Here is a 23,728-nt window from a genome sequence, read left to right as displayed (position 1 = left end):
TGCCAAGTGACGCCTCTCCCCGTCCTCGCTCCGCAGGTTCTTTGTCATGATCTCCAGAACACTGTCGCTGCATTCCCTCAAGTCCAGGCACTCGAGGACCTGAAAGGCACAGGGCAGTGACAGGGCACCCGGCCAGCAGCAGCCCGGAACCGCACAGGGCTGGGCCCAGGCAGGAGCACAGGGCACCGGCACCGTCCCAGGCAGCAGCAGCTACGAGAGGGCAGAGAGCTGGGACGCAGCTCAGCGAGGCAGCGCTGGCCTTCAGGCTCACCTCCACAATGAACACCAGGGCAGGGAAATCCCAGTATGGCATCTCTTTGCTGAGCAGGCCGAGCAGGTAGAATGCAATCCCACAACAAAAGTGTATGGATGACAGGCGAATTTCTCTGACAAGAGGAAAAAGGAAACAAGACCCTGAGCCAGTGGGGCAAACCTCTGCCAGGAGTGACACACACAGTTCACATCTTTCCTCACCACCCTCCCAGCAAGGGGCCCTGGGCCATTTGGGAGTTGGTTGCTCCAGAGCAGCCTCCTCTCCCAGGCTTTTCCAGTCTGCTTGGCCATCCCTCAGTGACAAGGGCCTCTGGCCCACAGCCACAGGGACTGTGTGGGGCACCCTGGGCACAGAGCACAAGTGGCTGGAGCAATGGGGAGAAGGGGGTCTCACCTGGCCAGCAGACCCACGGCATAGTGGTGGGTGTCAGCACAGAGCAGCGTGTCCCAGGCACCCTTGCGTTCCATTGCCACCACCACATCCTCACAGCGGAGAAGGCAGAGCAGGGACTTGAGGGTCCGCACTGCAAACCTGTGTGCAGAGCAAAGCCCAGGTCACACTGGGAGCACTGGCTCCTTCCCAGGCCACGTGGCAGGGACAGGAGCTCTAGGATGGGAGCACCTGTTGGGGCTGGTGGCAAGGCCGTGTTCTTCCTGGCATCCCTTCCAGAAGGTATCCACCTCTTCTGGCATATCCAGAGTGCTGAAGAACACTTGGAAGAGCAGGTGCACAAACAGGTGTGGGAAATACACCTTCATTATACGTGGGATACAGGGCACCTGGAGGACCTTCCACATCACCAGAGTTGCCTGCAAAGGACAAAGGCCCAGAGAGAGCGCTCAGTGCCGAGGTGTCCGTGTGGCAGGGCCCGAGCGTGGCAGGGAGAGGCCCGGAGAGACGCAGGGGGAGCAGGGGGCCTGGTGGCCCTGAAGCTGCCCCTGGGCCAGGTTTCAGACCCTGAGGCAGGGAGATGCAGTGGGGGAAGGAGGATGGAGAGCTGCTGGAGAGGCAGCCTTGGGGCCAGCAAAGGCCACTTGCAGAAACTCACAGCCAGGGCAAAGACACCCGTTTTGTCCCCATCGGAGGTGCACGTGCTGTGCTCCGGCCAGCTCCCCAGCACATCCAGGAGCACCAGCTGTGCCAGCTCCGCAGTCCTGCTTGAGCCCATGATGGTTTTCCACATGGCCGCGGCAGCTCTGCAGGGTTAGAGCTCTGTCTCAGGGGGGTGTCAGACACAGCACCGCTGGGAGCTGAGCTGGCTGCCAGTTCTGCCTCTGCCCTCTGCCCCTGGCCAGCACCAGCCAGGCAGCCCAGCCCTGTGGGGACAGAGCCCTGAGGGGCAGGGAGGGAGCACGGCAGCAGGCTCGGGGGCTGACATGCCAGGGCTGGGAAAGGGAGCAGCCAGAGGGCCCTGGAAGTCTCTGCTGCTCAGGCACCTGGCCAGGCTGTGCAGGGTGATGGGATGGGGAGCCCTGAGCCCTCTGGGCAGCTGGGCCCTTACCTGTCACAGGACGGGGCCACACGCAGGAGCGTCATGACTGCGTCATTTGTCAGTGCTTCAGTGAGATCCAGCAGAGCCATGTCCAGCCTGTGCTCAGCGGAATCATTGGCCAGGAGCCACTGGTGGATGTACCTCACCATGGCGGGCACCTGGAGAAGGCACAGGGAGACTTGGAAAGCTGCCAGAGGGAGCAATGTCCCCAGCTTCCCCAGAGATGTTCTTCCCATCCCACCACACTGTGATGGCCTCAAAGGCTCACAAGGACCAGCAGGTGTGGCTGGGGAGGCCAAGGAGTTCCTGGGAGGATCAAACGCTGGCCACAGGCTGCTTACTTGCTTTGGATGGTAACAATCTTCCTCTACAAGCATATACAGCAGGGCAGCACTGGTCTTGCTTTGGAAGATGGGCGAGTATGGTCTGTACGCAGCGCCCCTGGTGATGGTCTCTTCCTGCCGAATCCTCTTGATGAATTTGCAAACGAGCTGTAGGAGAAGGGCAAGAAGCCAGGGATGTTCCATGGAGTGCTCCACACACGGTGCTCGGCTGAGCAGGGACAGCAGGCCCAGCCCAGGTGGGCATGGCTGCAGGTACCTGCGCTGTTCTGCGGAAGTGGCCACGGCTGGATTGCTGCTCTTGTGTGCGCTCCACGGCTGCATCTGGCAAAGAGCGAGCACAGCCAGAGCTGAGGGGCTGCGGGAGAGGCTGGAGAACACAGCCCAGCCCTGCGCTCCCCAGGCAGGGACAGCCCCGGGATGCCCCAGGGGGATGGAGCACGGCCACTGCGGGGTGTCTGCCTGGGCCCTCCTCTGTCCTGTCCATGGGCATTTCCCCAGGGGATGGGATGGGATGGGACTGGACGGGATGGGATGGGATGGGATGGGATGGGATGGGATGGGTTGGGATGGGATGGGATGGGATATGCCACAGGATGGGGCCAAGCTGGCTGCAGGCTCTAGTCCTATGGCCCAACTCTGCCACTCACCCTCCTGTGGTGGATGAAATGGCACCACCTCTTCTGTCTCCTCTCCTGGGTCAGCTCCAGAGCCTTCTTCCTCCTCCTCCACCCAGGCCATCCTAGGGTCTCTTGGGGGTCTCTGCTCCATGTCAGTGACTGGAGCTAGTAGCAGGACAGATGCCTTGGAAAAGCTCCGGAGCACCAAGTCCCACGCTCTGCCCTCGAGGGCACCTGCAGAACACAAGCCTCAGAAGGCCACAGGTCACCAGGTCCTGAGTCTGGCCTTGAGGTCAGCTGCAGGAACAACGCCTCAGAAAAGCTCCAGGTCAGACAGGAACGAGTGCGCTGTGCGGGGGCTCCTCACAGCACCGCTCTGTCCCGTCCTGTCCCGTCACCTGCTCCGAGCGCTGTGGAGTGTTCTTGTCACCACCAGCTCCTATGTCACCACGTGTCACAAAGGACACACTCCTCCATTCCATGCCACCGTGACCGTGCTGCAGCGTGTCACAAAGGAACCTTGCACACACTGCCACCTGCCCTGGGGCCGCCCCCAGCCCACCCAAAGTGGCCCCGGTTGGAAGGAATCCCTGGCCCCAAGTGTCTAAGGCAGCCCGACAGGATTTTTAGGAAGGGCTCAGCCCATCAGCAAACGCTGCCCTGCTCTGCGGGCTCAGGGCAGCAGAAGGAGCCCCCAGGGCTGCCGAGGCAGCCGCGCTGGCAAGGGCACGGGGCCTTCCACGGAAGCTGGCACGGCCTCCTTGGGACACGTCCTGGCTGCTGGCCATCCTAAACCCGCGGCTGTGACAGGCACAGGGAACATGTGGGCCAGGGCACCAATGCTGCTCTGAGCCCTGTGGCCCGGGCAGCGCTGGCATCAGCAGGTGTGGCAGAGTCCCCGCCCAAGCAGAGCTGCCACCCCCCGAGCCCTGGCAGCGCTGCTGCCCCTCTCCTGCCCCAGAGACCTGTGCCCCGGGGGGCTTGTGTGCCACAGGGAGCCAAAGCCCACGTGCACTGGGGGCTGTGCTCCTCCCTGCAGGGGCTGTTGGCAGCAGCACCTGGAGCTCTGCTGCAACACTTGGTGTCTGTCAGAAGCTCGTACTACATGCTGGAAGTGTTTTCTCATTAAAGTAATTTCCTGCAGCACAAAAGCCTCTTTACCGTGATGACACAGAAGAATCTGGCATTAAAGACTCCTCACTTCAGGAAAGCTTTACTTTCCATTTCTCAACTCAAGTAGTTCCAAAAAAGTTGCAAACTCCCCCAATCAATTGTGATGGCCTGAGAACATGAGAGTTGGAAATTGCCTTCCCCTCTCAAAGCAGCAAGTCATGTGCCTTGATGTCATGCATTGGGAGTCACTTTACAAACATTACACTACCCAGAGGTGAACAGAAGGCCATTCTTTGCTTTCAAATGGTTTTCAATGAACGGATGGTAACATCCTCATTTCCTTAAGGAATAGAAGCTCTAAAAGAATGCAAGTCCTCTTCTTCCCTGCAGGATAATCAGGACCATGAACAGAAATAGTCACAGGTATTCTTTCTGCCCTCCATAACCAATGCTCCACCAAACCACAGATGCTGTCTTCAAACTGACTCCAATTCCAGCCTAGACCTCTCCCCTTCCAGACAACTCCTTCCCCAACCTGCCCCCCAACACCAATCCCCCCAAACACCCACACAGGAGCCCTCAACACCCCGCCAGGACCCCCAGCTGTCCCTGTCCCTCCGCAGAGCTTTCCCAGCCTCCAGCAGACCCCCTGGTTCCCTGCACGTGCCGTGGGATGGCCCTTGAAATAAATGGGCAGGAGATCTTTCTCCTTTTTAATGCCTTTATTAAGAAGAATCAGCTCAGGTGGGGAGAAATCGACGGGTTGCGCCCTCGCCACCGCTGCTCCCAGGCGTGGCACGAAGCAGGAGGATGATGCAGTTTTGTCCGCTGGTCTGCAGACAGAACTGGGGACTCTGTCCTCACGGGAGAGTCGTTGAGTCCTTGGTTTGTTCGTTTAGAAACCCGGGGGGTCTCTTTAATCAGTTTCTTTTCAGGTTAGGGTGAGAAATAAAAAGATTCAAGCAGATACGGGACAATGCTCCCATCCTTAGACGTCACTTTAAGTCACTTGTTGGCTCGTGATTTTAGGGGTTTTTCTTATAAAAACTGTAAAACTGTAAAAACCCAGGATGCACTGCATTTGTCATTTGCATGTTGTCTCTGGTGTCACTACCCATTCTCTTTACCCTGGAGGGTTTCCTTTGGTATCTCCTTGGCATACGGCTAGCATCAGGGAAACAATCAGTTAATCACTGGCCATTAACAGGTATTCGAAGAGCTTTTCTTCGGCAGCACACCTAAAGAAGTCTGACCGGTTTAACTTGCCTTTTTTTTTTTTTTTTTTTAACTCTGAACCTAAAAAAAAATACAATTTTCTATTCATAACAGCCCTCAGGAGGATCTGCTCCAAGGCCTTTCCCGGGAGCAAGCTCAGGCTGCCAGGCCCATGGTTCCTGGATCATCCTTCCCACCGAGCCTTCCTGTGCACGGCTGTTCCCTTGGCACATTTGCACTCTGCTGGGACTTCTCCACTCAGCCAGGGCTGCTGCTAAAGGATGGAGAGCAGCCTGGCAAGCTCTTCCTCCAGCTGCCTCTTTCCTCTTGGGGGAGGTAGAACATTCCACAGGCAAGAAACTGGTGCCTCCACAGACCCTGGATCCATGCTGGGACAGACAAGGATGTGAAGTATGTCATATGGAAAAACTCTTTATCACTAACCGCTCCCATTTGTTCTGTCTGTTCCTTTGTTACCCGTGGTATAAAGCAATACTCACTCGTTTGTCATACACAGAGGCCCCTGCCTACACAGCTCATTCACACCATGTGGGTTCAAGTCTGATGGGTGCCTTGCACAGGTGGCACAGGGAGTCCCACCTACACGGTCCCGGGTCAGGGGCGAGCGTCCCCTTGGTGGGTTAGAGTCCCAGAGTTCAGGAGTGGTATGCTAACTGGCATTGATTAAATGTGGCTGGAATTTGGACTGGGAGCTGGTTCAGAGAGTTTATTAAGTCTGGTATAATATCGTGTGTGTGTCCATGTGTTAAATCTGTCAATGCAACATCGTTTATTCTTTGCTGATGTGAAGATAAGGAAGGGAATGTGCTCAACACTGTTACCTTTTTCCTTTGGGGATGGAATGCTATTAATTGGAGTAGAAGTAGTCAGAAAATTGAGTGTGTGTTCCAAGGTTCATCTCTAAGAATGCAAGAAGTGGAGACACAGTCTCAGAGGGAAACAGCGTTGTATGGTTGTCCTGGGTTGACTATATGATGCTTTTATCCCCAGTCGTCTTGTTCTGTTTATACTAAATAACAAGTTTTACACCTTTAAGATTCTCTTCCAGACAGTGAAGAAGGGAGGGAAGAAGCGCGCAGTTTGTTTTCAGACTGCTCTCACTCCTACACAATCCTGCTCCTGGACTGTGTTGTCTGCGGATGGACAGACAGACGGACAGAGCTCCTTTTTTCCCCTTTTTCTTTCTTTTTTTTTTTTTTTTTTTTTTTTTTTTTGCTTTTAGTTAGTTTTAGCTAGCTGAGGCAAAGAAGTTCCCTGGACTGTGATTTTTCCTTTTTCTTGCACCTGTTCAAGCCTGCTCTGCACTGAACACCCAGAAGAGCACCGGCAGCTCCACCTGTGGCCCCCTGGCCGGGCCTGGGCCGCGGCGTTTCCAGCACCAGAGAGACTGATCAGAGACTGAGTGAGCCGAGCTGCAACCCGGGGAGGGGACTGTTCTGAGTTTGCTTTTTTTTTTTTTTTTTGGAGTAGCGAGAAGTTTTATTGTTTAATATTGTTTGGGTTCTATTGTTTAATAAACAGGTTTCTTTCCACTTTTTGTCCAAGGGGGTATTTTCTCCCAAACTGGTTGGAGGGGGGAGGGGCAATTGGAGCTGCTTTTGTAGAGAAGCCCCTTTGGGGGTTATGTCCCAAACAAGCCCCGAACCAGGACAATGGTCTTGCAGATTGGAAATTGAAATTGATTGTCTAGAGAACTTAAAATACTCTGAGGAGGTTCTGGAGGACATAGGTCCCTGGCAGCCTAGCGGGGAATTTTTCCAGCAATAGGATGATATCTTTTGGATGCTCGGAGCACCTTAAGCGCTCAGACAATTTTCTAGTTTGTGGGAAAGCCCCTAAGTACCCTTTTGTGTTGTATGAAAGAGTGTGAATATGTGGAACTGCATTTGCATTGTCACCCAGAGGGGCTTGGCAGGTGAGGGACAAGGAAGAAGTAGATGGTGAGAAAGGCCAGAGTGACTCTGACACGAATGAGACTTACAGTCTGACAGGAACCAAGTGCAGGAGCTCTACCTGCATTTCCATTTTCTGATGACGGGAGTGGCAGGGAAAGCAAAGTGGCTGATGCCCTATGCTCCTTGTAACCCTCTGATCCCTTGTTTGTTGTGTAGGGGGCGTAGAGATTGTAGTCCTTGTAGCGGCCCAAACAATTGGCCCATAGAAGAGAGCAATAGCCTACTTCTCAAAACAACTGGATGAAGTGAGTAGGGGACAGCCTGACTGTGAGCAGTTGCTGCTCTTGTTTCAAACATCCAAGAAGCCTGAGAATTCACTCAAGGTCAACAAATAATTGTATTTATCTCACAATCAGTAGCAGCACTTCTTGAGCAAAAGGGTGGGCGTTGGCTTTCACCCTCCAGATTGCTTAAACATCAGGCAGTTTTGGTGGAACAATGTGGTATTACCAAACTAATCTCTTCTCTAGTTAATCCAGCAGCATTCCTGGCCACTCACCAGACAGACAAGGAACCTTTGTAGCATGACTCTATCAAGACCATGAAGTCCACTTTATTCCAGCTGCCCAGATCTTAAAGAAAGCCCAAATCCAGGAGCAGAATCTCAGTACACAGATGGGAGTGGCTTTGTAAGAGCAGATCAGTGAAAATCAGGATATACAATTAGCACAGAGCAAGTCAGCTCAGAAGGCAGAGATAATCACTTTAAGCTGTACCTTCTGACCAGCCTGAGGAAAAAGGATCAATATATGAACAGATTCCAAGTATGCCTTCAGAGTAATATGTGCCATGAAGCAGTTTGGAAAGAAAAGGACTATTGACAGCTCAAGGAAAGCAAATTAAGCATCAAGAAGAAATCTTAAAATTGCTGGAGGCAGTACTAGTACCTCAAGAGGTTGCAGTTATGCACTGCAAAGGACATCAGAAAGGACAAACAGACCCCAAAAGGGGTAACAGGTTGCAAAAAGAGCAGCAGAAGAAAGCCATGCTGAGTTTTGGGCACTAATTCCCAAAGGTAAGGAACAATATGACAATGATGTATGTCGTATAATCAGAAAGATCTAGAATTAGCAAGGAATTTATGAGCAGAACAGAAACATATTGTTTTTGCAACTCCTCAGGTATAGACAGTTATACCTGAAAAAGCATTGTGAAAATTAATTACAGATGAACATAATTGTATACACTGGGAAGAGGATGCCTTACATAATTATTTGAGAAGGACAATAGTAAGATGCAACCTGTACTCTAGTGGAAAGCTGGTAACCCAAGGGTGTGAAATGATGTCTTAGAACCAACCACAAACTAGGACAAGAGTTGAGCTTGGCATAGTAGACAAGGGACAATATCCTGGACAGCACTGGCAAGTTGACTTTTCTCAATTGCCAAGAAAATGGGGCTATAAATACTTTTCACCTTTCACTGATTCCCTCTCAGCGTCACCTGAAGCATTCCCGACCCAAAAAAATAAAGCTAAAGAAGTTGTCAACATTTGGTTAAAAAGGATAATGCCCTGGTTCAGAGTGCCTTTAGACATCTCCTCTGATCGAGAGCCACGTTTCCTAGCAAATATTGCACAGCAACTTTGCAATAAGCTCCAAATCAACGGGCACCTACACATGGTGTATTGGCCGCAGGCCAGCAGCCAAGAGGAAAAGAGGAATTATCTGCTAAAACAACAAATAGTCAAAACTGGACAAGGGGCCAACATACCTTGGCCCCAGACCCTACTTTTGGCTTTATTATGGATTTGAGAAGACCAAGAACGAAAGAAAATCTGAATCCCTTTGAAATACTGTACAGAAGACCATATAAGCATAACTGTCAAGGGGAAGACATTGTACAAGTTGGGGAGGGGTATCTGCAGAACCATGTTGTTCAACTGACACAACAGCTGCAGAAAATAAATCAACACATTTTGAGCAGAGGAGCAAGAGGATGCTCCTCTCCACAAATCCAGCCTGGGGACCAGGTATACATCAAATCCCCTGGGGGAAAGCCTCTTATCCCAAAATGGAAAGGACTCTAATTAGTACTTTTAATCACTTCTACAGCCTTTTAGGCTTGAAGCGTTAACCTCTTGGCTACACTATTCCAGAATTAAAAGACTTCTGCAAAAGGCAAGAGGAGTCCACAACTGGACCTCAGAAAGAACAGAAGAAACCAAGATGCGCTTCACACCATCATTGTCTTCCTGATATTTCTGATCGGAATCCAAGGCACAGTAGGTGACTGTCACTACCATCATGATCTCCTTGGCCTGCGAGATCCTGCTAGATGAAACACTCAAAAATATTCAGGACCTAATTGGCTAAAAGGGATTAATAATGTAAAAACTCTTTACACTATTTTAAGGATTAATGACTGAGCAGTTGAAGATTGAGGAAAACCTGACTCCATGCCAGCCTTTCTTGTCCCACCTGAAAGCAGGACCTCTATGGCGTGTGAATTTGAAACTCACAAACCTCTTTTAGTTGTGATTATTACTGTGACCATGCACATCCGTGACCTTTCTAACAAGCAGCGTGTGAATCCATTCTCATGTGATTCCTATCAGGATTTTGCGCTATGCAAATTAAAATGGGAGACTACAACCTAGCACAAGATAGTTCCCTTCTTCTGCAGGGCACAGGTGGGGTGGGAGGACCATCATCACACAGAGATACAGGAATTGAGCCTGCCAGGAATGCAACCCAACACATATTGTTTCCAGCAGGCAGCTCTTGTGCCACTAGAATAATAAATTGTCCTGTTGGTATGCTTAGTACATGGAACAGGTCTCACAGAGCATCTGCTTTTGAGAATTGAATTTCATTCTTGGCATATTCCAGGCCATCAGAAATAGTCACCAATCCAGTTGGAGGGGAAGCCGGAAGCACAATCATCCTGTTAGGGTATATCATGCCCAATGTCATGACCGTGTGATGGCAACCCAGATATGAATGGAATCCTGACAGCACAACTACATCCTCTTATGGGCTGAGGTACTCAGAATACTCAGCCATTTGTAGTAGGAACTTTAGTAAAGTAAGTATCTTTTGTAATACTACCAGGGGCCAGTGGAAGGTTTCTGAAGGTTTCTGAAACGCTTGCCTAAAGGCAGGCAATGTATCTGAAGAAACCAGTTACCATGCCTTGGGTACTCGACAAGGAGCGAAACTGAATGGGTCACACAACAGGCATTTAAAATTAAAACAAACAACTTTACATGAGCAAAGAATGGCATAGCATGGGACCCATATGTGAAATAATATAGTCTCTCACTCTGTGGTAAGAAAAACAAATGAACAATTGTTGCTTTTAGATCCACAGTACTCTCTGAAAAAGCTGGATGTAAAGATAGAGGCTAATAGAACCAAAATTAAACAGCAATACTACCCGTTCATACAGCAAAGCCTAAAAGGCTGGGAGACATGCATACATTCCCAGACACCAAATCATAGGTCTAAAAAAGGCTTAAGGGGTCAGTTTGGGTCTGAACTGGGAATATGAAATTCTATTGATCAAGAAGTCTTAATAAATGAAGCACTGTGAGTTCTTATATTGGACAGACACAAACTCCTCTCAGATCAGCCCTGCTAACACTTGCCCAAACCCACAGCCTGGCAGCTAACCTATTAACCACCCTGGCCAACAATACACAGCAGGATTGTTTCCAGCAGTTGTTGGCTTTATGGGGAAACTACAGGGTAACATTTCTTTAGCATTTCAGTGTAGACAAGCTCAGCTGTGGCTACAGTCTGTAATCTCAGGAAAACTTAGAAAAAGGAGAGCTGAGGAAATTGCCAAGAGAATTAACTAAATCATGCCTAAAAATGAAACCACAAAGGAATTTGAAAAACACTTCCACACTTGGTGGCAATTGGTCAGTTTCACATAGAATAAACAGAACCCTGCAGTGTTTTACATTAACCATTAAGAATGCAACAAAATACTGTGTAATTCAAATTTTGGCCCTTTGAGCTATAAGAACACACGTAACTGTCACACCCATTCAGCATAATGTCTGGGCCATTTTCAACAAGAAAACTGGAAACTGGCAAACTCTTAGTATCAAAGCATGTGTGCCAAGGGATGCACTGAATTTTGTGTGCAAAAATGCAGGGCTTGACAGAGAGGATTGGTGTCTGCACACTGAGGGCAGCCCTTGTATTTGTGAAATGAGCCCAGTAACCCATGCACAGTCACAGGTATGTTATGTGGGAAGGGGATGTGCCTGTGTGAGATCTGCTAGCACAACTATTACAACAGATTCATTAAATGAAACTGCTAATGGTAATAACTTCTCTATTTGTAATTCACAACCAAAAGTGGATGTGACTTGAGCTGCACCACACAATAACTTCTCTTCAGATTATGCAGAATGTGTATGATGTGTATCATGAAGCACCCAAATTCCAAACTGGAAGGAACATTGATGTTCCAAAACAAATACTGTACCAGCCTAATATATAATGGCTAGTGGCAGAAGTCAAAAATGCATCTCACAGAGCCTTATGGACACTCAAATTGGTATCAAAGAAGTTACCAAAATCATCACTAAAATACAGAAAGATAGAGAACATCATGAGTCAGATGTCTTCTTGTGATGGACAAATCTGCAATCACCAACAGCTCCTCAGATTTTTAGCATCCTCAGCAAACCCGTTCTAATTTTTAAAAAAATTAACCCTCCTCTAAACCATCATGAACCTATGGATGTGGTAGAAAATTAAAAGAGCAGCATAACAGTACATATGTCCTGTGGACTGTGGAGGGAATCTTGCAAAAGAATTTGCATCAGGATAAAGAGAAGGGGAGGATGAAACAAGGCCTTTGTTTGACATAAGCACAAGCAATTCACATAAGCAAACAAGTACTTAGCACAGACACAGGGAAGTACTAAGCAGCAGTTAGCATAAGAAAAACCTGGCGGGCCTAACTTGACAGGAGAGGGACTTGAAGAAAGCTTTAGACACATTCTAGCAGAAGAAGGAAGGGCAAGTAGGCAATGAGCCCTGTGCAGGGAAGCCATGAGGAAGAAGTGCTGCTTTAGGGCATGGAGACCACTCTGGCCAGCGCCTGGACATCAGCTTCAAGTACAGGAATCTGACAGAATGTATTTCTAACCCCCTGCCGATGCAATCACCTCGGCAGGGTAAAGATGGATGGTATTTTTGATGCAATTCCTACATCAACCCCCTGAAATTTATACATGGCAGAGAAGCATTTTGGTGGGGTGCAGACCCCTGCCCTCCTGTCAGCTCAAGAAAAGGGCTTTTGGTGGACAGTGCATTTGTCTGCAGATCTCTTTGAATTAGGGAGACCCCTCGGGACTGCTGTATCCTGAGGGAACACCATGGGCCCTGACCTGTGCCTCAGCTTCCAGGACCGCTCTTGACCAGCATCCTGACGTGGATGCAGGACAGCTGCCAGGCACTGCTGGGACCCAGCGGGACAGGACTGGCTGTCTCGTGTCCACGTAGCCCCCCTCACACAGCCAGGGCCACCCCGAACCCAGACAAAGGCTCACGTGTCAGCAGAGAGGAGCAAGGAGCACTGGGCTCCTCTCAGGGGATCTCAGCGTGGTGCTCCAGTGGGAGGGGCAGGCAGGCCACCCACCTTCTGGGCATCCCCTGCATCAACAGGGCGTGCATTTTGGCCTTTTCATCCCTCCACACCAGAACCAGGCCTGACATCTCCTCCTCTGCAGTTTTTCCACTTAGGACATCATCTCATGCTTGGCCAGCGCATCAGATGAGGCCGCAATGGCTTCTGATACCACCTCCATGCCAACCACAGCTCCACTGTGTGCTGTTCCTCTTTCACAGGTTGACTTCCCATCAATTGACCAATCCATTGTTTCTCTCAAGGGTCACATTCCCACCAGTTCAACCATAAGGTTTCCTTCACTGTCTGTTCTTCATTATCTTGCTGACGTGCACAGCAGCGGATCAAATGTGGCAGGGCCTTAGACACGACTTGGCTCCTGACACACAGGCTCCTTGTGCCACTGCTGGCCTTCCGTGTGCTCAGCAGGATCTGTACCTGCACAGTGTTGTGGAACTGCACCTTCAGCACAGGGACCGTGCCAGCCTGAGCTGCCCTCGTTCCTCTGGGTCTGTGCACAAAACACGGCGTGGCAGAGAACGGCAGCAGGGGCCTGTGTGTCCCAGGCCCCGGATTTGTTCTGCTGCAGCTCCACAGGGATACAGGCAAAGTGAAGAAGCCAAACTGTTTATTCATGGAAGGCGAAGCAAAGGGTTGAGCTGGGAGGGGGAAAAGGGGAAGGGCAGGATCTGAGGACTAGAGGGAAAGAGCCGTGAACAGGGAGGGAGAATGGAGGGAAAAAGAAGGGATGGGCAGAGTCTGAGAGCTGGAGGGAGGGAGCTATCTATAAGCAGGGAGAGGGCTGAAGCCATGCAAGTTTCCCACAGGCTCAGCTGTGCCAATCATCAGCGGTGCCTGGAGCTCCAGCTGGTCTCTTCTGGTCTCAAGGCAGTCTCATCTTCCATGGCATTTGCAGGTCTTCTACAAACTCTGGTTCTTCTGTGCCAGTTCTGCAGCTCTCCCACTGACTATCTGTTGAACTAACATGTATGCCTGGGAAGGGCTGTCATCTCTCCTCAGGGCTTGAAGGGCTGGAACGGAGAGGAACAGAGCCACAGTCAGAGCCTGGATCTGTGGGAATCCTAGGAAACCGTCCTGCCAGGGCCATCCCACCCAGCTCTGGCCATGGCCACAAGAGAGGGGGTGTCAACTGGATCAGCTGGCCACGAATCCACACTCCCACATCCCTGCAATCTCTCTGTGCTCTGCCCATGCCACCCCTCATGCACACAGGGAGTGAGCCTGCCGCAGCCAGGACAGGGATGGCAGCTCCCTGCCCAGGCACTGCAGCTCTCCCTGCCAGCCCCGCTGTCAGCCCGCTGCCCTCACTCACTCTCAGTGAGGAGCTGGAGCTCTCCTGGCTGCCCCCTCAGGTGCCGCCCGGCCACCCCTGTGAACACAGAGCCTGTCACGGCGGCAGCGGCACAGCTCCCTGCCAGCGGCGCTGCCAGCGCTGCGGCCACACGCCCTGCTGGCCCGGCAGGGCTCAGCCCGGGCCCTTGCCGCATGCTGCCGCCCAAGGGCACGGCTGCCAGAGGGCGGCAGCAGCGCCCGGGCCAGGCGGGGCTCCACGGCGCCGGGCCCGGATGGCGCTGCCGGGGCAGCGGGCGGGGCTGGGGCCGAGCTGCGGCGGGCCGGGGAGGGAGCCCGGCCTCGGGGCTCACCCATGAACCTGATGGCCGCCTCTCGCAGGGGCTCCTGTGGGCTCTCCAGGTAGCACAGGGCCCGGCGCAGCTGCTCGGCCGCTCGGCTCGTGTCCTCTGCCAGCTGCAGAGAGCGGCAGCAGGAAAGGCTCAGCGCGGGCTCAGCCCCTGTGGCGGGCGCTCCCTGCGCCCAGCCCCGGCCTCCCCTGCCCGCACAGCCCTGAGGCGCGGCCAGCAGCCGCTGGCGCCGGGCTCCGCAGGGGGCAGAGGGCCGGCTGCTGCCCGGGGAGCTGCGGGGCCGCCCCGCAGCACCGGGGCTCCATCGGGAGTCTCATTCCAGAATGAATTTGTGGTAGACTAAAGCCCCTCACTCCCCATGTCGAATAAATTAAATTCCTGCCCCATAGGCCTTATACTACGCAGTACTGTTTGCTTTGATTAATTTCTGGGCATCATTACGCAATGGATTTCAGTAGCATCATCCCAGGAAAGCTTTTGGTCCAGCCCTGCATCCCTATTTCAGACTGTACAGAAATTTTGTGGACTTGTTCCCACTCTACCTGGAATCTTCCAGCACTGCAGATGTTCAGCTCTTACAGCCCTACATGGGAGAGACATTAATTCATCCAGGAAATGTTTCCAAAGGCTTTGTGGGCAATCCTTGCTTGGTTTCGGTAGTGAAATTTGTATCCTGATAATGTTGGAACTCATTGACTTTTTCAGCATGTGTTTGCTGATGTTTGCATCTGGAAATGGAGAAGAGATTGTTGGAAGCTTGATATATTGCGATGCCTCGACTTCCCTGTTTGTGGCTCCCCAGTGCCGTGCTTAGCAGGCACCCGGTTGTGTTTGGACATGAGCTACCACTGCCAGACACGCAGCAGCTGGAGCATTGAACATCAAAGACTGAGCTGACGTTTTTCCCAGAACACAAGGAAACATGGCAGTGCCTCTGTATAATCTGACTGTCCTGTGAAATTCAGCAGCTGGTGGTGTTCAGGTGCTGCTGCTGCTGTTATAGATACACAGTACAATACTGGCCTTTTCAAATGTTGAAATGGATTCTATATGTGTGGTGTTAAAAGAACTTTGCTATAAAGATCTCGTTTTCATTTCTGTTGTTAACTAAAACTTAGAAACAGCTGATGTAGTATGCTTGTGTTAAAATGCCTGCTTGCATGGGATACTATCCAATGAACATGTGATGAGGACACCTGCTACAGATATGTCAACTATCAGCACTCACGGTCTGAAGAAAATGTGGACCAAAGCCTGTCACCGTTGAGTCAGGAACCGAAGTGAAGTGACACATTAACTCTCTTCAGCAGGTTAATGCTGAGTTTATTAGAAAGCCATTCCTTTTTATACACTGTTCCAATACAGCTGGACCTGACTGGTCATTTAATCAACACCCCGTCACCACTGGCTAATTAAGAAGATGCCCTTTGGTAACCATCTTCTGAGAAAACAACTGTTCAAAACACCAGCCACAAGATTGTTTTCATTCTTTCTCTCAGCCTTTTCAAAACTCCCCAGAACAATTCCTGGGAATGTTTATGTGGCCTTCTCACTGACCAGGCTGTCAGTATCCACAAAAGCCCGTAAATGGAGGTGATTATAAGAATGGACTAAAAGCACAAACAAGGAATACGCATGCTCTAAAAAGGCACACATGAGGAAGAGCCATGCTAAATAGTTCTTGAAACATGGAAACTGGTTTGGAGAAAAGTTCAACATGCATAATTGTTTGTGAATATGTAACAGGCAGATGCAATAGAAATGGTATACAAAGAGTGTTTTCAAAAGAGCTGGGATAGTCTAGGCTGAATGGCAAAAGGCATCCAGTCAAAAATATTTGCTTTATTCTCTCCTATTGTACTTTATTACATTTTCTAATTTTTTTACAGGAGAGTGAACCTTGTTTTTCACACTGCAATCCGTTCTATGAAAAAAATCATGACTAACAGCCTCTGCCTTCTCCCAGACACCAAGTGTTGCAGCAGAGCTCCAGGTGCTACTGCCAGCAGCCCCTGCAGGGAGGAGCACAGCTCCCAGTGCACGTGGGCTTTGGCTCCCTGTGGCACACAAGCCCCCCGGGGCACAGGTCTCTGGGGCAGGAGAGGGGCAGCAGCGCTGCCAGGGCTCGGGGGGTGGCAGCTCTGCTTGGGCGGGGACTCTGCCACACCTGCTGATGCCAGCGCTGCCCGGGCCACAGGGCTCAGAGCAGCATTGGTGCCCTGGCCCACACGTTCCCTGTGCCTGTCACAGCCGCGGGTTTAGGATGGCCAGCAGCCAGGACGTGTCCCAAGGAGGCCGTGCCAGCTTCCCTGGAAGGCCCCGTGCCCTTGCCAGCGCGGCTGCCTCGGCAGCCCTGGGGGCTCCTTCTGCTGCCCTGAGCCCGCAGAGCAGGGCAGCATTTGCTGATGGGCTGAGCCCTTCCTAAAGATCCTGTCAGGCTGCCTTAGACACTTGGGGCCAGGGATTCCTTCCAACCGGGGCCACTGTGGGTGGGCTGGGGACGGCCCCAGGGCAGGTGGCAGTGTGTGCAAGGTTCCTTTGTGACACGCTGCAGCACGGTCACGGTGGCATGGAATGGAGGAGTGTGTCCTTTGTGACACGTGGTGACATAGGAGCTGGCAGTGACAAGAGCACGGCACAGCGCACAGAGCAGGCGACAGGACAGGACGGGACAGAGCGGTGCTGTGAGGAGCCCCCGCACAGCACACTCGTTCGTGTCCGACCCGGAGCATTTTCCAGACGCTGTTCCTGCAGCTGGCCTTGTGGCCAGACTGTGGCATTTGGTGACTCGGATCTTTTCCAAGACATCTATCCCTGTGGCCTGTGCACTCCAGGCCAGACCGCGGGATTTGGTGACCTGAATCGTTGTTGAGGAGTCTCCTGTGATTTTGGCAGGAGTCCTCAAGACCAAAGTGCAGGTCTTGCTGCTTGCTGTCCTGCTGCCTTCCTGAGGCTTCTCTCTTGCTGGTGCTTTCAGCAACTGCAAGACTTGTTGACTTGGCAATATCCTCAGGAACCTCTATTTAAGGTGCCCTCTAGGCCAGACTCTGACATGGCAGGCAGATTCCTTGGCTTGTTCAAAGTGCTCAGGGGGAAAAAAAACAAAGGCCCTGGAGCTGCCCCAGCAGAACAGCCTGAAGAGCCGGAGCAGATCCAGACACTGCAGGATGGTGAGTGTCAGAGCTGCGCCACAGGGCTGATGGCTGCAGCCAGTGTGGGCCCATCCCATCCCATCCCATGGCATCCCATCCCATGGCATCCCATCCCATGGCATCCCATGGCATCCCATCCCATCCCATGGCATCCCATCCCATCCCATGGCATCCCATCCCATCCCATCCCATGGCATCCCATCCCATCCCATCCCATCCCATCCCATCCCATCCCATCCCATCCCATCCCATCCCATCCCATCCCATCCCATCCCATCCCATCCCATCCCCTGGGGCCATGCCCATGGACAGGACGGAAGAGGGCCCAGGCAGACACCCCACAGTGGCCGTGCTCCATCCCCCTGGGGCATCCCGGGGCTGTCCCTGCCTGGGGAGCGCAGGGCTGGGCTGTGTTCTCCGGCCTCTCCCGCAGCCCCTCAGCTCTGGCTGTGCTCGCTCTTTGCCAGATGCAGCCGTGGAGCGCACACAAGTGCAGCAATCCAGCCGTGGCCGCTTCCACAGAACCCTGAAGGTACCTGCAGCCATCCCATCCATGGGCTGGGCCTGCTGTCCCTGCTCAGCCGAGCACTACGCTTGGAGAATGCCATGCAGCATCTCTGGCTTCCCTGTCCTGCAGATGTTCCGGAAGTTTCTGCGAGTTCAGCGCAGAGAGACCGGGACCAGTGCAGCTGAGGGCCCAGCCGAGCCTGACTCGGGGCTGACCGAGCTCCAGGCAGAGCCTGATGTCAGCCTGGATTCAGCTGAGCACTTTCAAGACTCTGACACCATAATGAATGAGGACACAGCAAACGGAGACAAGGCAGTGACTGAGGACGTGGCCATGACAAATGCCAACACTGGAGAGACTGAAGCCACCGCAAATCCTGACACCACGCCCACTCCAACTCTGATCGAGGAATTAATACCAGAGTATTTCAGGGACCCTTGTTTTTCGTCTCAGGAGCAGCTAAGCAGGCTGGGATCAGGCCTGGAGGCCTCCCAGGATTTTGTGCCCCCTCAAGCCGTGATCACTGGGGCCCCTCAGCCTTTGAGGCCAGCACAGTGTGGCGGGAAGGGAAGCTGGGGAAGTTGCTCCCTTGAAGAGCGCTCCAAGTTTCCCCCAGGTGTCCTCCAGGTGCCAGCCATTGTAAGGAACATCCACCAGAGGCTGGTGTCCCATGACACTGTGGATGCCAGATTGAAAATTGACATTGTGAGGCTGGCTGAAGAACATCCTGTTGATGTGGTGCTGACCCTCCTGCGCTGTGCCCCAACGTGTGACAGGTACGGGGCCCACGTGCCTTGAGAGCTCAGGGCTCACCAGCCTTTAGGGCCCGTGGCCCATCACAGCCCGTCCAATGGGCTCTGCCAGACAGGCAGAGAGCTCCAGGACCCTCGGGCCCCTCTCTTTGCCCAGCCTGCTGCCAATGCTCCCTCCCTGCCCCTCAGGGCACCGGGGCTCTGTCACCTGTGCCCCCACAGCTGCACAGGGCATGGTACTGTGACTGAGACACCCCTGACACAGAGCCCTGATCCCACAGAGCTGCTGCAATGATGTGGAGAGCCATTGCTTCATCAAGACTAACAATGGAGAAAGTGCTGCCAACACTGGTCCGTGTAATGGAGGATTGGCCTCTGAGCAAAATGTGCACCTCCGATGGGGACAATCAGGATGTTTTTGCCCTGGCTGTGAGTTTCTGGAACTGGTCTCTTCTCAGCCCCCGGATGCCTCTCCAGCAGCTCTCCATCCTCTCCCTGCCTCAGTCACTGGGCTGAAACCTGGGCTAGGGCCAGGCTCAGGGGCCACCAGGCCCACTGCTCCCCCTGCATCTGCCCCTGGGCCCTGCCCCAAGGACACCTCGGCACTGAGCTCCGTTTTGGGCTGCTTCTCTTGCAGGCAACTCTGGTGATCTGGGTGATTGTCCAGGTGCCTCTGTACCATGAGACAAGGATTCATTCTTTCTACCCTCTGTTTACGGCTCTGCTCTTCCACGTTGTCATCACCACACAGCAGATGCCACCAGAGGAAGTTGAAAACTTCTGGAGAGCATGCCAGGAGGAAAATCGCCTTCCCTGCAGGCCCAACAGGTCCCAGTCCTCCTGTCCTTCCCATGCCCTTGTGGCCAGTACCAGTGCTCCCAGTGTGACCTGGGCTTTGCTCTGCACACAGGTTTGCAGTGCAGGCCATGAAGGCTCTGCTCTACCGACTGCAGTGTGACCAGGAGGTGATGGATATGGAGCGTAAGTGTGGCTGGGACACGCTGCTGACTGCTCACACCCAGCACTATGCCGTGGGTCTGCTGGCCAGGTGAGACCCCCTTCTCCTCCACACTGCCCTCAGCATTTCTGCCCTGTGCCCGGGTGCCCCACACAGTCCCTGTGGTCAGGGGCCAGAGGGCCTTGACGCCGAGGGACGGCCAAGGAGACTGGAAAAGGCTGGGAGAGGAGGGTGCCCCGAAGGGGCCACCTCCCACAGCGCTCACATCCCCTCCAGGGATGCTGGGGAAAGACCAGACCTCCGTGAGTCAGTCCTGGCAGAGGTTTGGTCCCCCCACCTCAGGGTCTTGGTGCCTTTTTCCCCCTTCCAGGGAGATGCGCCATGTCTTGACCTCCATGTGTTCCCATGTCGCATACCGCCTTCTCCTCGTGCTCAGCTGTGAAAAGCCAAGGTGGGATCTGCCCTTCCTGGCACTCCTTGTGGAGGTGAGCCTGGTGGCCAGCACTGCCTCGCTGAGCTGCCTCCCAGCTCTCTGCCCTCTCGTAGCCACAGCTGCCTGGGACGGTGCCCATGCCCTGTGCTGCTGCCTGGGCCCAGCCCTGTGCGGTTCCGGGCTGCTGCTGGCCGGGTCCCCCATCACTGCCTGTGCCTTTCAGGTCCTCGAGTGCCTGGACTTGAGTAAATGTGCTCACACTGTCCTGAAGATCATGTCAAGTTGCCTGCACAGCAAGTGCAGGGAGAGGCGTCGCCTGGCACTCAGAGGCCTCGTGGTGCTCAGCAAGGATCCCTTGATGGTAAGAAGGGGCAGCGGCTGAAGCTGCCCTGGGGAAGGCAGCCCCATGGGCTGGCAGGGCTTCAGCAGCTGAGGCAGCTGCTCCCAGCTCTCCTGCCTCACCTGCCCCAGTGCTTTGGGTCAGGCCTTTGGCCTGTGGGCCCTGCAGCAGCAGGGTGGGGTCGCAGTGCCCGGGCGCTGTTGGCGGTGCAGCCGTCCATGGCCTCTCAGCTCAGCCTTGTGTTCCACACAGGCCAGACCTATACGCAGCGTGTCTCGAAGACTTCTGGAGCTGCTGGGTGATGCAGATGGACAGGTGGTCAGCATATCCCTCTCTCTGTTGAAGAAGATGCTCCAGAAAAAACATCTCATGATATCCAGCACTTCTGCCCCAAAGCTAGCTGAGGCACTCCTGCCACTCTTTGACCGTGTAAGGCTCTGTGGCCCCAGCCATGGGCACTGGCCGCTGGCCAGAAATTTTGTGCTCTCTGGATATTCAGGCCTTTGCCCAGGAGTACTGGATATGTGATGCTTAGGCCTTTTTCTCCTTCTTTCCTCCAGGACAACAGCCATCTGAAGCTGCTCTCCATTTCCCTCTTCTGCAAGGTGATGGAATTGGTAGTGGAAGAGGGTAAAAAGCCCCTGAAGAGAATTGTGAGCCAGAGCCTGCTCCCACTCTTCTTGCACTGCCATGAGGAGAACCAGCGTGTGGCAGAGGTGAGGTTTTGTGTGATGCTGGTGGATCTCTGGCAGGGGGCTCGGCTGCCTCCTGCCCGGTGCCTGGTGGGCTGCAGCCTCCTCCAGGCCCTGGCACAGTGATGTGAGTCCGGTGCCCTGGGCTGTGGGGCCATCTCTGGCTCTCTGCTGCTCTCCAGGCCTCTATGAAAACGCTGTATTGTGCGGCTGGCTTCTTGGAGAAGACGGATCTTCAGAGGGTTCTGAAGACAGAGCAGCCATTGAAAATTGATGAGTGCCTGGTAAGGAGGGCCTGGAAGCCCCAGGCTCAGCCTGGAGAAGGCCCCTGAGCGCGGTGCTCAGTGTGCGGGGCTGGCAGCTGTGCCCCTGCCCGCTGCTGCACCCAGAGGCCACGCGGGCTCTTCTCCAGGCTGCTGTGGGCCCGAGCCGGGTGCCCATGGAGCCCCGGCGCGGCGGGGCTGCGGGGCGGCCCCGCGGCTCCCCGGGCAGCAGCCGGCCCTCTGCCCCCTGCGGAGCCCGGCGCCAGCGGCTGCTGGCCGTGCCTCAGGGCTGTGCGGGCAGGGGAGGCCGGGGCTGGGCGCAGGGAGCGCCCGCCACAGGGGCTGAGCCCGCGCCGAGCCTTCCCTGCTGCCGCTCTCTGCAGCTGCTAGAGGACAGGAGACAAGCGAGCGAGCGCATGCAATGGGCCCTGCGCTACCTGGAGAGCCCCCAGGAGCCCCTGCGAGAGGCGGCCTTCAGGATCATGGGTGAGCCCCGAGGCCGGGCTCCCTCCCCGGCCCGCCGCAGCTCGGCCCCAGCCCCGCCCGCTGCCCCGGCAGCGCCATCGGGGCCCGGCGCCGTGGAGCCCCGCCTGGCCCGGGCGCTGCTGCCGCCCTCTGGCAGCCGTGCCCTTGGGCGGCAGCGTGCGGCAAGGGCCCGGGCTGAGCCCTGCCGGGCCAGCAGGGCGTGTGGCCGCAGCGCTGGCAGCGCCGCTGGCAGGGAGCTGTGCCGCTGCTGCCGTGACAGGCTCTGTGTTCACAGGGGTGGCCGCGCGCTACCTGTCGAGGAAGAGGGAAGAGCTCCAGTTCCACAGTCAGGGTGAGTGAGGGCAGCAGGCTGGTAGCGGGGCTGCCAGGGAGAGCTGCAATGCCCGGGCAGGGAGCTGCCATCCCTGTCCCGGCTGCGGTGGGCTTCGCTCCTTGTGTGCATGAGGGATGGCGTGGCCAGGGCACACAGAGCGATTGCAGGGACACTGCTGGGGGGATTCATGGCCAGCGTCTTGTTGCTGATCCCGTGGGCCCCTCCTCTCTTCTGGCCGATAGAAGAGCTGAGTGGGACACCCTTGATGTAGTGGTTTTGCTTTGCCAATTTAGGATTTCCTGGCCAATGTGCCAATTGCTGTGGTGGGTTCAGTGCTGGTTAATCAGCAGTTCGCTCACCAGAATGTATTTACTCATTTCCCCTTTGAGATAGAATTAAGAGAAAGCCAAAGCAGGCTCAAGCCTTTAAAAGGGTATGAAGAACAATTTAAGAGTAACTAAAAGAAAGAGTAATAAGAGTCAGAACAAAACCTTCGGAACACTTCTCCTCCCCCTACAACCTTTTCTTTCCCACTGACAATATAAAGAGACCAAACCAAAATGTTGAGTCAGTTTACTACCTCTGCAATAGTCTTTTGTCTCTTTGCTTAAGGAGAGAAGTCCCTCTTATTAATGTTATGGAGACTTTTCCATAAGAAAACAGTTCTCTCGTGGCTCTCAATTTCCATGAATAGCAGCCACCCAGGGAAATGTGCAATGCTGAAATCAGTCCCATTTTCCACAAGCTTTTCCCACAGCTGGGTTTATGTGGCATGTCAACTTATGGGCAACTGTTTTAAAGATGAGCTGTTCAAAAGCAAAGTTCTTGTTCTCTAAAATCATCTTCATCTCTAGCAAAAGAGATCTTCTGTTCCTGGGGGCACAGGATCTTCATCACTCTTCTCCCTGTCTCTGTTGAAACTTCTCCAAGAATCACAGCTACTTTAACATCTGCTGACTTTAGCATGGAGGTCTTTGCTCAATACCTACCATTTGAACACTTTCATCTCCCCATACCTTCATGCGTTATAGGGAAAAAAGTATCATTCTCCATATACAGGAGAATTACAAGAGAATTTTGGCCTAAAACTAAAGGCATCTCCTCATCTTTCCCATCTAGGGCTTGACTTCTTCTTCACGGACCTCAGCCAGGCCTTGGCTGGGCCAGCAGTGTTACCTCTTTGTCGGCCAGAAGGGAAAAGAGAAAGTTCCCCGAGTTTCTTTTGTTTTTAAGATGTGTTTTTCACAGAGGCTTTTGTGTACAGCTTTCCAGATTATCAATTCCCAACGGCAGCCATTGATTGGTTTCCTAGCAGACACGGAGGAAGCTGCCAGCAGCTTCTCCCAAAACATGATGTCTGGGGTGCACAAAGCAGCACACCTTGGCAGGAGGGTCTCCTAGGATTCATGCAGATGTGGGTGCTGACTGTGGCTCTCTTCTTTGTTCCAGCCATTTCAGTCCCAAGGAAAGACACTAGTCTGTCCCACTGAAACCTGAATATTCACGCCCGGTTTGCCAGAAGAGCTGAAGAATTAGGTCCATCTTCAGGA

General features: G+C 53.6%; 1 protein-coding gene across 1 annotated transcript; it reads left to right on the top strand.

Moving 5' to 3' along the window:
- Positions 1–16,987: 16,987 nt before the first annotated feature.
- LOC135299803 (maestro heat-like repeat-containing protein family member 6) lies at positions 16,988–22,121 on the top strand. Its single transcript, XM_064419226.1, has 13 exons — positions 16,988–17,451; positions 17,901–17,965; positions 18,071–18,717; positions 18,975–19,122; positions 19,331–19,521; positions 19,604–19,741; positions 20,022–20,136; positions 20,308–20,445; positions 20,677–20,853; positions 20,985–21,140; positions 21,299–21,400; positions 21,763–21,865; positions 22,102–22,121. Exons 1-13 carry the CDS (start codon positions 17,334–17,336, stop codon positions 22,119–22,121), a joined length of 2,118 nt encoding a protein of 705 aa, XP_064275296.1. The 5' UTR covers positions 16,988–17,333.
- Positions 22,122–23,728: the final 1,607 nt, after the last annotated feature.

This window comes from Passer domesticus, chromosome 4, assembly GCF_036417665.1.
Source record: "Passer domesticus isolate bPasDom1 chromosome 4, bPasDom1.hap1, whole genome shotgun sequence".
In the NCBI taxonomy this organism is placed as follows: Eukaryota; Metazoa; Chordata; class Aves; order Passeriformes; family Passeridae; genus Passer; species Passer domesticus.
The sequence above is the reverse complement of the archived record's forward strand: the minus strand, read 5'-3'. Positions and strand labels throughout refer to the sequence as shown.

Excerpts from the sequence above, each read along its gene's own strand:
- LOC135299803 (XM_064419226.1), top strand. The coding sequence starts at position 17,334 with ATGGCAGGCAGATTCCTTGGCTTGTTCAAAGTGCTCAGGGGGAAAAAA. Across the intron at positions 17,966-18,070 it reads GCTTCCACAGAACCCTGAAG|ATGTTCCGGAAGTTTCTGCG; the intron begins GTACCTGCAGCC and ends CCTGTCCTGCAG. Across the intron at positions 20,446-20,676 it reads TCAGCAAGGATCCCTTGATG|GCCAGACCTATACGCAGCGT; the intron begins GTAAGAAGGGGC and ends TGTTCCACACAG.